The following is a 15,479-nucleotide window of genomic DNA, read 5'->3' on the forward strand; positions in this document are numbered from 1 at the left end:
CATATCGATATAATGCTATCGATAGACATATAAAGATACATATACATATATATATATATATATATATATCTTCTCGTTGGCTTTAGGGCATTTTTAAATTCCGTTGGACAAACAAAAATAATAATAATTGAAAAGAAAAACGAATGAAAAAAAAACAGGTATTTCCTCTTAAAAGCTAGACACAAAAAAAAATCGTTATCGTTATCGTTATCGTTATCATTAATCATAATTACTGACGATCCGCAAAAATCGTAATATGCGTAAATACATACGTACAAGGAAAAGACAATACGAGGGGCTGAGTGCTTGGTTGGCGGTAGCATGGTTGATGGTTGACGGAGGAGGGTGGAGGGGGGGGGGTAGGTTCTGGTATTTTCTTCTGTTTTTTTTTTTTTTTGGCTGTTTTGGTATATACCGTATTTAGTATTAGTGTTGTTTTTTTTTTTGGGTATTATATTGAGTGGGTTGAGTTAACGCGTGGCTTATCAAAGATTTATCCACATGGATATTAATTGAGCTCCTTGCGCGTCGTATTGGGCAGCAGCAGGCACATGAGACCGCCGCCGATTAGGAGGCCGGATACAATGAATGTCGGCACCGGGCAGAAATGATCGAGCAGCTGGGCAATCACAATGTTGCCAATGATGCCACCAAGACGCGCCGCCACCATCGATATGGCAACGCCGGTCGCACGCAACTTGGTGGGGAATACTTCGGTGATGAGACAGTCGAGGGCCGCATTTGCCGCCGATATGGCACCACTGAAAACGGCCGATACGAGCAGATTCTGCAAAGAGCTGCGCACCAAATACATGAGGGCAGAGCAAATGCCGGCGGTCATGGTGCCGGCAATTAGAAAGAATCGTCTGCCCAGCATATCCATGCCCAAAATGGCAAACAGATTGGCCGGCAGTGCGGATGCCAGGGTTATCAGCGATTCCATGAACACCGATGAGGGTATATCCGAATTGCAGGTGCCATTATTGCTGGCGGCCTGACTCTGATTGACAATGTACTCGGTGACGGTGCATATGTCCGCCTGTTGCTGTGGATGGGTCTTCTCGAACTCCTCGTAGCGATTGAACACCTCCGGGAACCACATCATCAGGCCGTAGTAGCCAATGTGGAATGTAAAATTGATGGTGATCGAGACGAGCGTAAATCTCAATATTGGCGTTTTGAAGAGGTCGCGACTGTGATCGACCATGCCGGTGATCATGCGATTATATTTGCCCTTGAAGCCAGCGGAGCTCTCTGTGGCCAGCTTCTCGTCAACCTCCAGATCGTATACCAAATACTCTTCGGGCTTTTTGCGTGTGTTCGTCACAAAGATGCCGCGAAATATGGCCAGGGCCTTGTCCTTTTTGCCACGGGTCAGCAGAAATTTGGGCGATTCCGGCAAATAGAAGAGCAAAAAGCCAACCAGAAACGATGGGAACGAGCACACCAGCAGAAAAATGCGCCACGAATTGTATGTGAAATATGGCGATGTAACGCCAATTTTTGTCGGAATGATCAGCCAGGCCAGGCCGGCCACAAACAGATTACCAAAGGTCCAGAAGGCAGCCATGAAGCTAAGCATGGAGCCGCGTTTCGCTTTCGGTTGGAATTCGGCGAAATACGACCAGATGACAGGACCACTGCCGCCCAGCCTGTAAAGAAAACGAAAAAACTCAATGAATTAATAACGCGCCAAACCAAATGTTAAATGAAGCTAACATGCACTTTCATAGCAGTCAGCCAGTGAGAGCGACAGGGCGAGAGAGAGAGAGAGAGCGAAACGTGACGAGTCATGGCCGATTAATGTTATTGTGTAAAATCGACTCCCAGTTTCAATTCGCATAAGCAATTAGCAAACGATTGGCAAAACTAATCAACATGAACACAGTCACAGTCTGCAAATAGCAGATGGAGTGGGCGGCGGGGGGGGGCAGCGGGAGGGTGCCACTGGGATTTAGCTGGCTGAGTCAGAGAGGCCAAGGCAAATGCTGTTTTCCCCCATTTTTGTTTTGTTTTTTTTATTTTTTTGGGGCAATTTCGCATGCGGCAGGCCTGTAATATGAAAATATGTATGACATATGTATATGTTTGTACGTTCGCACAACTGGCCAGAGTCTTAATTAGCATAAAAAGTCACGATATTGCGGCTCAAATATTTTGTTGTTATTTATAACATAGTTAATTGAATTAACACCTCGGCACCCGAATACCCCCAACCATGCTGGCCGTGTGTCACTAGATCAACACAGATAGAGAGCGAGAGCGAGAGAGTGAGAGAGAGAGAGAGAGACGGACGGACGGACGGACAATTGACTGCATGTGTGTATCATTGAATTTTGATTATGTGCTGTTTGTTTATCTCATGTTTATGTTAAAGCCCATGTTAAATGTTAACAGCTAAAAGTGACTTGTTTACGAATCGCTAACATTTTGCGTCAGTGTGGCAACGCCAGGCTTAACATTCCTTTGCAAAGCTGCCAGCCTGTAAACTGCCTGGTAAACTTGGGCAGCTAACGACATAAACGTGAATTAACAACGATTGTTTTTTTTTTGCTTTTTGTGTGAATGGAAAATGTGAAAGTATAAGGTATTTTTGGTTGAGTGTGTACTTACGCAGCGCCATTGAGAAAGCGAAAGAGCATGAAATAGACGTAACTTTGCGAAAACGACGAGGCAACAATGCACAGACCGTTCATGAACGAGATGACAATCAGTATCTTTTTGCGTCCAAAACTGTCGGCGATGCTGCCCCAAAAATAGGCGCCAACCATCATGCCAATGAATATGATCGAATTTAGCCATCCCTTCGTTGCGGTATTCAAATCCAAATCACATTGGGCCGATGGCAATATGAACGACATCGAGATGACATCCATTTCCTCCGACGTACTGACCAGCCCACAAATGGCCAACAGTATATAATGGAATTTGCCATATTCGCACAGCTCGATTGCCCGCTCAAAGTTGGCGACTATCGGCCGATTCGGTGGCGGCAACGGCGTCTTTCGCTTCCCATCCTCATCGGAGCTAGTGTCGCCGCCGGCACCGCCAGCACCGCCAGCGCCAGCACCACCAGCGCCAGCGCCGCTACGCTCTACGTCCTGATGCTTGCCATTGGTATTTGGTTCCGGCTCGTAGCCGCGATTATCTGCCGCAAATTGATATTCCGGCTGTTTAACGCCCGTGCCCAATGAATACGGTTGGATGATCGCACGATTATCAATATGCGCTATCGCGTTGCTCCTATTGCTATTCGAGCCGGTTAGGCTGGGTGAATTGTTTGGATTGATTGCTGCGCTCCCTGCGTTCCCTGCGCTCCCTGCGTTGCCAGCGTTGCCAGCGGCTGCTGCGTTATTCTGATTGTAGTTTGGTTGTAGGCCAGCTTCTACATTATAGGCTAGAATACGAAGCAAACAAATTGTATATAAATACTTATTGACAGAGCAATTAAACTATTGGATCGGCTTTGTTTGTTTACTTACATTCGCTTTTACTTTTTGCAGAATCACCTTCTACCATTCTATAGTTCAAGTTTTTGTTTGGTTTTTGTGCGCGTAGCAAAAAAAAAAAAATGAAATTAATTGAACTTTGGTGTGGATTGATTTTTTTGTTTTCCTTTTTGTTTTTGGTTTTTCCTCCGACTAGTTAGTAGATCTTCTACTTTGGCAAGCGTTAATGTTCAGAAAAGTACAGTTATGCTTTAATCTTTTGGTGATCTGTAAAGAAAAAAAAAGAAAATGTTGTTTTAGCAGGAGCATTAGGCTAAGGTTTATTATCATCAGCTGTTGTTAACATGAAGTTAACATGCGCCTCAACATTCGCTTTAACATAGGCCTTAACATTCGCATATAATTCGCTTTAACATGCGCCTTAACAATCGTTTTAACTTTCGCCTTAACATTCGCCTTAACTTTTGCCTTAACATTCGCTTTAACATTCGCTTTAACATGCACTGCACTTGTTGATTTCCTCAAGTATCTATAGGCTCAGCGACCCATCATCGGCCAATACAAATCGACCCCACGCTCGATCGGAAGATCGTTCAATTGGGCGTCTAAATTAATAGCCCATTAAAGTGTAATTGAAGAAAATGAATAAATGGTATACAAATACAAATGCAAACACCAACTGTGTGTGAGTGTGTGTCTATATACATACATATGCATATGGCAATGATGATCGACGCCTGAATGCGGCCGTAGATCGTCTAATTGACGACACAAACGCTTGCCCGAAGCGCTCAGTCACATAACGCCCTAATTGTTTAATAAAAAATTATGCCCAAAAATAGACAAGCGAATGAGCCAAAGGCGTGCAAAATAAAAATACAAATATTAAAATTAAATAATAATCATAACACACATATAAATGGAAACGATCAAGAAATGTAACCAGCCATTGCGACGCATTCATTAACGGGTAATTGCAGTCGCATAATAATATTAATAATCCCGAAAATGTGCGACTAATCGCTGCGCCGCCCGTTAACATAGCGCCTGCTCACTGTTAAGCGAGCCGATTTCAAGGCGAGCGGTGAAACTTGTTTGCTTATTAAAGGTGAAAACAAAAGCAATATGCGCGTTACAAATCCGCGCTGGCTGCTGCTATTCGATAATTGCATATAGATATTGACATTCTTGCGGTAACCGAGCTGCACATGTCAGGCGATCGCTGTCAAAGGGCAGCCGCTTGCATGTCCAATTGGACGGACTGTTCGCATGCATGTTAGCTAACAGCCATCACTGTTAAAGGACTGTCTGTTGGCTAACAGCGAGGGGACCTGTCTGCCGGCTGTTGAAATGAACAGCAAGCGCTGTTAAAGGGCAGCCATTGCTGTTACTGTTTACGTTGCCATTTCCACTTCCGCTGATCGTGTGACAGCAAAACCGTGATCGCAGTGACCGGTGACCGGTGACCGGTGACAGTTGCGTGACTTCTCATTTGGCTGGCTTTGTTGTTGCCGATAGCCGCTAATGCTGATGTTCTTGCTGTTGTTGTTGTTTTAATTTATGATTTATGGCGCGCAACGCAGCAATCTTTCACTTTATTTTTTATTTATTAAACAAAAAAAAATGTAATAAATTGATGGCGACAACAACAGCAACAATTATGTACATCAAATCGTTTTACATTGAACCTGCCAAGATAACAAACGGCGCTCGCATTTGAAATGAAGGAGAACAGGAACCGAAACCAAAATCGAAATAGAAATCGAGACAAAATCCGAAAATCGTATCGAAAACGAGCTTTCGAAAAGCAGCACAACGAGAAGTGGAAGAACAGAGCTAACGAGTTGTTGCACATAAACTTAATTAATTATGCATTATTTTTTTTTGTATGCGAGTCGCAGCAGACGCGTTTCAATTCCAGCACGTTCCGCTGTTAATAAGCCAAGCGGCGCGTAAACAATGTAACTAATAATAATCGTATTACTACTCAGCAAAGCATCTGCTAAGCATCTTAGCATCTGCACAATCGCAATCGCAATCGCATAATCTTAGAGCCTTAATCGCTTTGACCTCCGCCCACGCTTCCGCAAAATGCCTGCCGCGAGGGCCCTTCACCAGATTTACATATGCCGAACGGCCTTCGTGCCAGGTCGTGGGCAGATCGGTTGGGTGCGTGCCTATGGCCAAGATAATGTCTACCGATTCCCAACCGATTTATGTTATGCTTACCAAGCAAGTGAGAGAGAGAGAGAGAGAGAGAGCGGGGGGCGAGAGGGAGGGAGGGGAGCGCTTAGACAATTTATGGTAATAATATCAGTTTCCAGTTTATTTGTTTATGATCGCGTTCGCGCATTATTAACTCTTAGCGTTGTTTATTTGTCATAGAAGCAAACACAATTAACAACAATAAATAAACGCAGTGCAACTGAATGGAATAGTATATACTCCGCGCTTTGAATCAATCTCAGACTCGGACTCGGACTCGGACTCGAATTGGCTACAATGTCAGCTCGGGCTAAATGAATGAATGAGGATGAACATAACGTTGAGGGGGTCACATGGAAAGTTGGGGGGGGGGGGGGGGGGAGGCGGGGCGGAGTGGGTAACTGGGAACTGGCACTCTCTATATGGCGCAGCATGTTTTTTTATTTTGATTATTTTTATTTCGTTTTGTTTTGCATATCCGATACTAATTAGCACTTGCAAACGATATAGAAATTCCATTTTATATAAATTTCTTTATTGTTTATGATCTGGCACACGGAACGTTAAGGCCATAAGAAATTGCATTTTATGTGATGAGTATCGTAACGTAAGAGTATCGAGTATAATTGGCCATAGGTAAGCCATAGATAACCCTTGGCTCGATTTGAGTGGCTTTTAATGGGTAAAAAGAGGGTATATTGGGTATATAAGGTATGCAATGAGCAGAAGGCCAGTCAAGGGATCTTTAAATTTTAAAAATATATATTTTTTTTTCGATTTCAGCTTCCATTTTGAGGCACTTTTTTACTCGAGAACTTGAACAGCTAGCTCGTATAGTTAATACAGAACAGGAATATTTCACTTTTCGAATAACTGCTCTCATTAGCTCACACTCGGAGCACGCTTATTTGTAGGGTTGCAGCCTTGGGACTTGATATGTACATTTTCATATATGCCATATTTAAGCACATCAAATTTCACAAAGATCCGACTTTAAACAGGGAAGTTATTTCAGAACATCCTCGCCAAAGAGTGGGGTATGGTAGAAGGAGAAGCGCAGCAAATGATATACGTGCGTGCGTGCGTGCGTGCGCGCGTGCGAGCGTGCGTGTGTATTTCTGTTATGCATCTGCATGTAAGAGGAAGCTGTAATGTTTGCAGCGCCAGCTTGTGGCTGGGCTAAGGGTATCTGTTAGTCGGGCAGTCAGGACTCGAGCACTTGGACTTGTTTTTAGCTAAAATGCAGTTGCTAATTTGGAACGTTCTCATGGCGCGGCACTGATTTACACATTTGATTTGCTACATATATTCTGTTACCTTCTGTTGTAATACTCAAGTACGCGTCGCACTTGTTGATTTCTATCCGCTTTCGTTTTTGTTTTCTTTTCGATTTATATATGTTTATATTTTCTTATTCCACGAGCTTTTGTGTTTGAAAATTATTAAATATGAATAGTTTTGTTTTGTTTAGCTCAGCTGTGCGCTGCACTTGTCACTTAATTTTGTTATGATTATGAACTATAATTTGCTTGATTATAATTAATGCAATTTGCTCTAATTTTTCTTTTTGTGTGTGTGTGTGTGTGTGTGTGTGTTTCCTTTGCCTGTGAGTGTGCGTGCGTGTGTTGTTGTGTGTGTTGCCTATTCGTATTCTCGAATTATTTGTCAGCTGTGCAGCGTGTGCTTGTATTTGTTATTGTTTTTTTCGCTTGTCGTCTTTTTTATAGTTCTTGTTCTTGTTGTTGCAGTTTTGGCTAACAGCTTGAATTTGGCCTGCGACAACATTAATAACTGTAAATTTGCGGCGAGAAATTAAGAATTCGCATTTGGCTAAACGAAAACCAAAAAAATTGATTAAAACAATAAAAAAATCAAATTAATTGTTCAAAGCGAACGCGCGACAATTGAGCAAAACGCGTCGTTTCTCGATTGTAGTTCTTATTTATTTATTTATTTATTATTTTCGTATACTCTATGTTATGCGTGTGTTTATAAATGGGTGCTATGCGTATTGGTATTGGTATTTGTATTTGTTTTTTTTTTTTTTTTGTTTTGTTTTGTATGTTACTCGGTAGTTGGTTAACGGGAGCGATCTCGAAAAACGTTCGAACGCGCCAAACAGTGGAAAGTATCTGAGACGCGTTACGCGCGCGCTTTTAAATACTTACACCGAGCCGCGGAAAAAATTAAAAACAACATATATACATATATCTGAGCCGGGGGAGCGTGCGAGCGCGCTGTACACGCACCAACAGCGCCAATAACATAGCAGCAGATCAATACCAGTGCGCGTTAACAGTAACATTTAACGGCGCGCGCTAACAGTGCGATCAATAACAGTGGGCAGCAGAGAGCACGAGCGTTGCTGCTGCGGCTGCTGCGGCTGCTGAGGCTGCGGCTGATAAGCTGATGGATTTGTGTGTGTCGCTTTTCAGCTTAACATTTCTCTTAACATAGCCCAGTCATGCGAGGCGTGTTATCGTGATTTGATGTTATGCTGCGCAGCAAATAACATGGAAACATGGACAGTGTTGCCAGAGATGGGAAATTGAGCTGTTGAGCCGGCAGGTAAAGTTCTTGTCTTTTATTAGTAGCTTTGTTTTTGTCTTTTATAGCTAAGTTGATGAAAGCGACAACAGAAATGGTCAATATATAAATATATTGATATGTATACATAAATATATGTGCACATATATAGAAATTTAGTTCTGGTAAGACCCATTAATTGTCCGTTAGCTAGTTTATTCTCGCTTGATCTTAACTTCTTGCTGTTGAGCGTCAAAGTCAGTTCGATTTACAATCATAAAGCACTCATTGGAACGAATGGAAAACAATGGGCTGCAATACTAAAAAATATATGTATATATGTATTTAATAACAAATATCGAATACAACAGCACACAGCTCAAATGGCATAGTATATGACAAATATTTTCATACATGCTATCTATCTGTAAGGGTATTTAATATGCGGCAAGCCGAAAAGAACTCTATTTGTTTGACATTGGATTTAACATGAATGTGCATAACACGATATGGAATATCACGTTTCTGAGCCAGCGCATAAACGCAGCAAATGCGCCCAGCTCGGGCTTAATGAATATTGAAAAATTGTGAGCGCAAATGAGATTTGTAATATGCTAATTAATTGCATAGATAACAACAACAACAACGAGAAGAAATCGGAATCGGTTGGGTCCGAGTGTGGCAAACTGTACCACAGCAATTGCATTCTTTAGTTAATGATATTGTTATTGTTGTTATTGTTGTAAAATGCAGCTCTGATTGGACTGCTGCTGCTGCTGCTGCTGCTGCTGTTGGGGAGCTGCTCTTTCCGGGTACGCTGAGACAGCAAACAGCTGCTGATAAGCCGACGAGCAGAGAATAGAGTTTGTTTTGATTTATATACATATGTACATATATGTTTTTTAAAATTTATTTTTGCGCTTGCTGCGAGGCGGCCGTGCAATGAACTTGATTGATATCGAAAAGCTGAGCCAAAGAACTTTACTAATAATAATTATGAAATTGTGCAATCGCAAGCCCAATGCACTTGAACCATGGACCTGCACGGCAACAGAGAGCGAGAGAGAGAGAGCGAGAGAGAGAGAGAGAGAAAAAGAGGGCGATGTGTGACAAATAAGAGCTAGTTGACAGATGAATATATGTACATATATATTCGAGGGAATTAAGTACATTAAGCAATTAACAACAACTGCCAGCGGCTTAACTGATCAAAGACGAACGACATTATATATATATATATATATATGTATATATTATTGATACACTTTAATCGATGCCACATACTACATGGAGCTCGTGTGCGCTCACCATGTGACTCAGTGTGGCCAGAGTTTCTCAGCTGAGAGATTCTGCTGCTGATTGGAACTCGTAATGCTTGCACGCAATATAATTACACACACACACACACACACACACACGCACTTCAAAGGAAAAGGAAAACAAACAGTTTCTGAATGCATAATTAAATGTTGTTTTTTTTTTGGTTTTGGGTTTTTTTCTTTAAATATTTTAAATATTTCATTTTATTTATTCGAGTGTATTTATTAATATGCATGCATAAATGACTCAGACAGCAGATATTTTGTTGTGTTATCTCGAAAACAATTTCCGAAAATATTCGTTTTTTGTTTTGTTTTTCATTTTATTTTTGTTTTTTTTTTTTTGACTTTGTGCACTTTGTGACGTCTACGGATCAGGAGGCCAGGCTCTCAAAGTCAAGAATCAAAAAATACACCTGCCGAAATGTGGCTTAGATTGTTTCCACAATCCAACAGGTAAAAAAAGAAAGGGCACTCTGAACCTTAAATACAGGTGCAGAAATATGGCCAAGATTGTTTCGACCACTGTCATATAATATATTAGTCAAACGATTTGAGATTTGGTCTGGCAGCTATTTTGGAAGTATTGGGAATGTGATAAAGTCCCTCGATTTGAGAAGCTTGCAGAGACTCGCAATTGGTTTTCATGATGCAATGTTCATTTTAGACCAAACATTTCTACAGTAACTAGATGATATAGTGGCTCGATCTGGCTGAATCTTATATATGTATATATGTATACTGTCTATAACAGAAAGATGAAAAGAAAGCAAGTCTCTGAAGGAAATCCTTAAAGCTAACACACTCGGCTGTTAAAATTCTTATCCTTGCACAAGGACAAATAATATTACCAGGCGTTAATAATGTTTAGTGTGTGCATTTTTAGGTAGGAGGATATTTTAATATATTGTAACGCATAGAAGGAGACAGCTCCAAGCCCATAAGAAATATATGTACATATATATTCTAGATCAGCATCAACAGCCGAGTTGCTATAGACATGTCCGTCCGTCCGTCCGTCTGTCTGTCCATCTGCCTGTCCGTCAGTCCATCCGTCCGTCCATCTGTCCGTTTGTCTGTTTCTATGCGAACTTGTCTCTCAGCTTTAAAGTAATCGTCTTGACATTTTGCATAGCAACCATGGGAAAGATCGTCCGAAAATTAGGTTCTAGTAGTTTGTTGTTTCATGATATCTTGACCAAATTCCGCATTTATAAGTTTCATTAGTCTTATCATATATATTTATATATTTGTAAAATCTTATCTATCGAAAAGTAGGTTCTTGTATGAACAACTTTTCTGTTCATCAAGATATCTTACACAACCCAGGTTTTTACTTTGTGTACCCTGAACCCATTAAAAATGGGTAAAAAGGGTTTATTGTATTTGTGCAAAAGTATGTAACAGGCAGAAGGAAGCATCTCCGACCCCATAAAGTATATATATTCTTGATCAGCATCAACAGCCGAGTCGATCTTTCTGTCTGTCCGTCGTTCCGTATGTATGAACGCAAGGATCTCAGAACCTATAAGAGCTAGAGAAATTTTAGCTGCAGGTCCTCCTAGATCTGCGAGATCGAGTTTGTTTCCAATATTCGATAACTTGCCCCGTTTCTAAGTAATCGATAAAAATCGATATCGAAATTCTGTTTTTTGAGCAATTTTGGTAAATAATATGAGCTAGAGTCACCAAATTTGACATGTAGCTTCTAGAATAGCAAATATATATCAAGTATCTTTCATTTTATACCTATCGCCTGTTGGAAGAAGAGGGTTCAGGGTATCCCCTAGTCGGGAGCTCCCGACTAGAACCTCTTACTTTTTAAACTTACATGTGAGCGAAATCCTATCAAGCTATATTATCAAGCCAAATCCCATATTATAGGGTTCTATAGGTAGAATCAGTCGAAAAATGAGTTCTTGTATGGCAAGATATTCTGTTTTCTACGAAATTTGCATTAAACTCAGCATTTACGAACTAACGTCTACAAGAGCATTAAATCCCTTCTTTTCGTTTTTCTTGTCAAGAGATTTATGTGAACTAAATGGCAATTTTTGGAACGTTCTCTTTCGAAATGTTGTGTTGTGTGAGAAACGTGCCTGGCTTATGGCAACGACATTCGAGATACTGCACAATCGCCCCGCTGCGTCTTACATAGCTGCTGTTAAAATATATTTAAATAATTATATATACGTTTTCTTCTTTTGGACTAAATTAGCTCGAGTCCACGAGCGATCGCTGGCTTTGCGTGCATTTTGCTATCGATTGAAAGACGTGTTCTCTGCCCTGTTTGGCTTTTTGTTATTGTTTTTGACTTGTTTTTTAATTTTCTTTTTATTTTGGTATTTGTTTTTGTTGGAATCGCAATTGTTTGGCTGGCCATAGTTAAATTAATTAGCATTTGAATTGTTTACAAATTGTTGAAATGCAATTGTCCGCGTCCCGTCAACAGAGTTCAACATGTTGTTATAATTATTGCATTGTTTGATTGTTAGCTCCATTATGATTATCGGACAAGCAAGTGTGCTCCAGTCGGGCGTGCTCGACTAGCAAATACTCTTAAGGCAACGACTGTGCTTCTTCTTCACCGTTAAACTTCGGTGTTTGTTGTCCGATCTTCATGAAATTGTGCAGTGCTTAAATATGGCACGCTTAGCTCTAACTTTGAGAAAGAGTTTTTGTTTTCCGTTTTGATAAAAATGGTAGAAGGTATCAAAAAAAATGAAGATATTCTTAATGTTTATATGCTAAACGGGAGCCTACACAACGAGTTGGGCGTATTTAACTATTATATTTATCAAGTTATTCTTCAAAAATCATGCCTCTTTTGATTTTGGTGTATATATTTTCCAAAGTCCAAGTCTCTAGCATTATTGGCGATCGATCTTAGCGATGATAGCTTTATGATATTGCCTAAGAGCCTAAGCTGTCTCTGGTTTTCGACGGAAATGGCTCTACACGGATCCTAGATGGATGGAGAAACATAGCTTTAAAGCTAGAACCAGTGTTGCCAACCTTCGCTTCCCAAAAGTAGCTAAATTCTATAATAAAGAAGCTAAAAATAGCTCAATTTGTAATTTGGTGTCAATTGTGCGTGTTGGGATGCCTTTTTTTCGGCTGTGTATCTCTAAAAATAGCCAAATATGGCTAGAAAAAAGCTGGATTAGCAATAAATAGGTGTAAAGTTCATGTGAAGATGCAAAGAAAGCTAAGATCCACCTCTGAAAATAGCCAAATATAGCTATAAAATAGCTGATATGGTAATAAAAGGTTCCTGCTTTCGGCTGAGGACCTCTGAAAATAGCCAAATATAGCTAGACAATAGCTGAATAGGCAACACTGGCTGATGCCAAGATCTATATAGACCGTGAATCTGTAAATATAAATTTCGTGTGTCTCAGTTATGGCTCGAAATTCGATAGAACTTTTGAGCAATAAGCCAACTACTTGAATGGTTGCTGCATGCGCTGTGGTTGTTGTCCTCGCTGCAATTGACATTGCCTTGGTTCAGTTTTGAATGTTGCTGCTCTTGTTGTTCTTAATAAAATATATATACTCATATATATATATATATAATATAATATATTTTGGGGGCGTGTTTTGAATGCACATAAACAAGCTGCCAAGTCAAATAACAAAATATCAAAAAAAAACAAAAAAATCTGTAAACAATGGCAACAATCTGCGAATGGTCTGCATTTGTATCTGTATCTGCAGCCGTGTGTATCTGTATCTCTCTTTGGCTGTATATATATATGTTTGTATCTTTTGCTGTGGCGCATAATTCAACTGCGTGCGCCCAAAACTTGTTCGAATCGGTTTTCGTTTGTTTCTCATATGCCGCCTCTCAATTGGGCCACGCCCCGCTGACGCCCTTTAGCCACTTGTTTATTGTCTTCTTTTCCGCGCAACTTTTTTCTTTGCTAACATTTCAATTAATTGTTCGTTTAATTGAAAACAATGTGCGAAACGCAAAGAAAACCGCATCGAAATCGAAATTGGAACCGAATTTGAAATGGCAAATTGTGAATTGGGTAAACTAAAAAAATATTTTCATTGCCTGCTCTCAAATGTTGCTACTTATGCTCAATAGAAGCGTGACTAATGATCAGCGGCTGGTGAAATGCTAAAGCTCACTTGACAACATCGAGCCCCGATCGAGCCTAGTCTCAATGCTGACTCAGCGGCAGAGAGAGAGAAAGAGAGAGAGAGAGAGAGAGAGAGAGAGAGAGATGACTAAGAGAGAGTGGAAGAGAGAAGATGTCTACAAAGTAATTGATCATCAGAAGAATTCAGGCGTCCTTTGCTGCAGTCATTACTGATCACGTGATCGTGTTTTGGAACTACGATTGCATATAAATTCATGAAGATCTGATTCTGCAATGTCTCGCGCACGATCGCTGTAAGAACTGCAGTTGCTGGCACTTGAAGATCTTTTGTAGATCAGTGATCGCCAATACAACAACTCTTAGGGATATATTTTGGAAAACAATTTAAAAGATATTGCTTGACTGTTTGCAAGTACTCAAAGATTTGAGTAGATCACTGATCGCAGAGTGATCGCAAACCGATTGCTCGAGGACTGGTCTACTATACAACAACTCTTAAGGATATATATTTTGGACAACAATATATTAGATATTGCTTGGCTTGTTAGTAGATCACCGATCGCAGAATGATCGCTCTAAGGACTGGTGTAGGGATATACATATATAAATGTTAATTGTGAGACATCTTTTGTCTTGTAATTATTGGTTCCCAAAGGTCCTAAACAGATCTCAGATCATTCTGCTGAGCACATATACCAAATGTATAGCTTCTTTTTGGTTCTGGCTATGAATTGAGCTGATCACCGATCAGTTAGCACACATTAGGTATACAAATGACAACTGTTAGGCTTCACTCAATTAAACAACCACTGACCACACGATCGTTGCAAAGAAGCTGGTGATATCCTGCTAGCAATTGCAGGTCTTAAGTTTAAGCTCATTAAATTTTTCAGATATTCTCCGATCACAGATCACACAAGATCGTGATTAAGTCCTTTTGGTATTGTTAATTGATCACGCCTAAGATTTAGCTGCAAAAGCTAACAGCAACAAGATCTATAAGATCCTTAGTCCTTGATAAAATAATCGATCACTTATGCTCACAGTCTATATACATTTCGCGATCACTCTACACAAGTTCTGTTGTTTTGCTGTGCTTACATGAACAAAGTTCAACAAATTGTTGTGTTTTTTTTTCGCTTTCGTTTTCACTTTTATCGAATAATTTTTTTTGGCGGCAATTCATTTTGCATAATTAATTGGAATGCATTATGCATTTGCGTTCGAGGTTGTGAACTTAAAGTTAAAAAAAAAAAAATAAAAAAAAGCGAATCAAAATAAAATAAAAATTTTGCAAAACAGGAGAAGAACTTTGAGAACTGTTTCGAAATTGTGACTAACAGCTAGACGCGTCGCGTTTATCGAATATTGTTATCGAATGTTTACTATTTTTTTTTTTTTTGTATGTATCCTTTATCCTGTTAAGGGATTTTTTTGGCTTATGGAGGGTTTTTTTTTGTTTTTTTTTTGTGGGTACGCACTTACTTCTTGAAGATTTGTCGTTTTCGCAAATTGACGGCTGTTTCTGCCTTCCGGACCTGTTTGGTTACGTAGCACGTGAACGGTACTCAGCGATTTAACGGTATATCGATATCACTTAATGGAGAGCTCCATGCAGCTCCAAAAGCGATTGGACAATGCGTTCAGTTTGGCGCCGGGGCAACGTTTTTATAATCGCTGGGCCGCCCCTCCATTGACCAACTGTCCGCTCCGTCGCTCTGTCGCTCTGACGCTCTCCCGCTACCGCTTACCGCCTACCGCCTCCGTCTGCGTCTTGGTCTCTATCGGTGTGTCCATGTTTGCTCGCCGTCAATGTCTCTTTGTTTTGCTCTCTCTCTCTCTCGCTCTCTCTCTCCTACTCGACACCCTCT

The 15,479-nt window shown here is 40.4% G+C and overlaps 1 protein-coding gene across 2 annotated transcripts; it reads right to left on the reverse strand.

The window, feature by feature from the left end:
• Window positions 1–457: 457 nt before the first annotated feature.
• LOC135435392 (synaptic vesicle glycoprotein 2B) lies at window positions 458–15,257 on the reverse strand. Of its 2 annotated transcripts, none has more exons than XM_064692418.1 (4): window positions 15,094–15,257; window positions 3,483–3,716; window positions 2,614–3,397; window positions 458–1,652 (listed from the first exon to the last, which is right to left on the reverse strand). In XM_064692418.1, the coding sequence occupies exons 2-4, from the start codon at window positions 3,517–3,519 to the stop codon at window positions 509–511; spliced, it is 1,965 nt and encodes a 654-aa protein (XP_064548488.1). In that variant the 5' UTR covers window positions 3,520–3,716; window positions 15,094–15,257; the 3' UTR covers window positions 458–508. The 2 variants fall into 2 exon arrangements, with proteins under 2 accessions (XP_064548488.1, XP_064548489.1); XM_064692419.1 differs by having other exon boundaries at window positions 15,090–15,257.
• Between the last annotated feature and the right edge of the window lie 222 nt (window positions 15,258–15,479).

Source organism: Drosophila montana, unplaced genomic scaffold, assembly GCF_035044405.1.
Source record: "Drosophila montana isolate Dmon_TW-CO22-7 unplaced genomic scaffold, ASM3504440v1 contig_3607_1, whole genome shotgun sequence".
Lineage (NCBI taxonomy): Eukaryota > Metazoa > Arthropoda > Insecta > Diptera > Drosophilidae > Drosophila > Drosophila montana.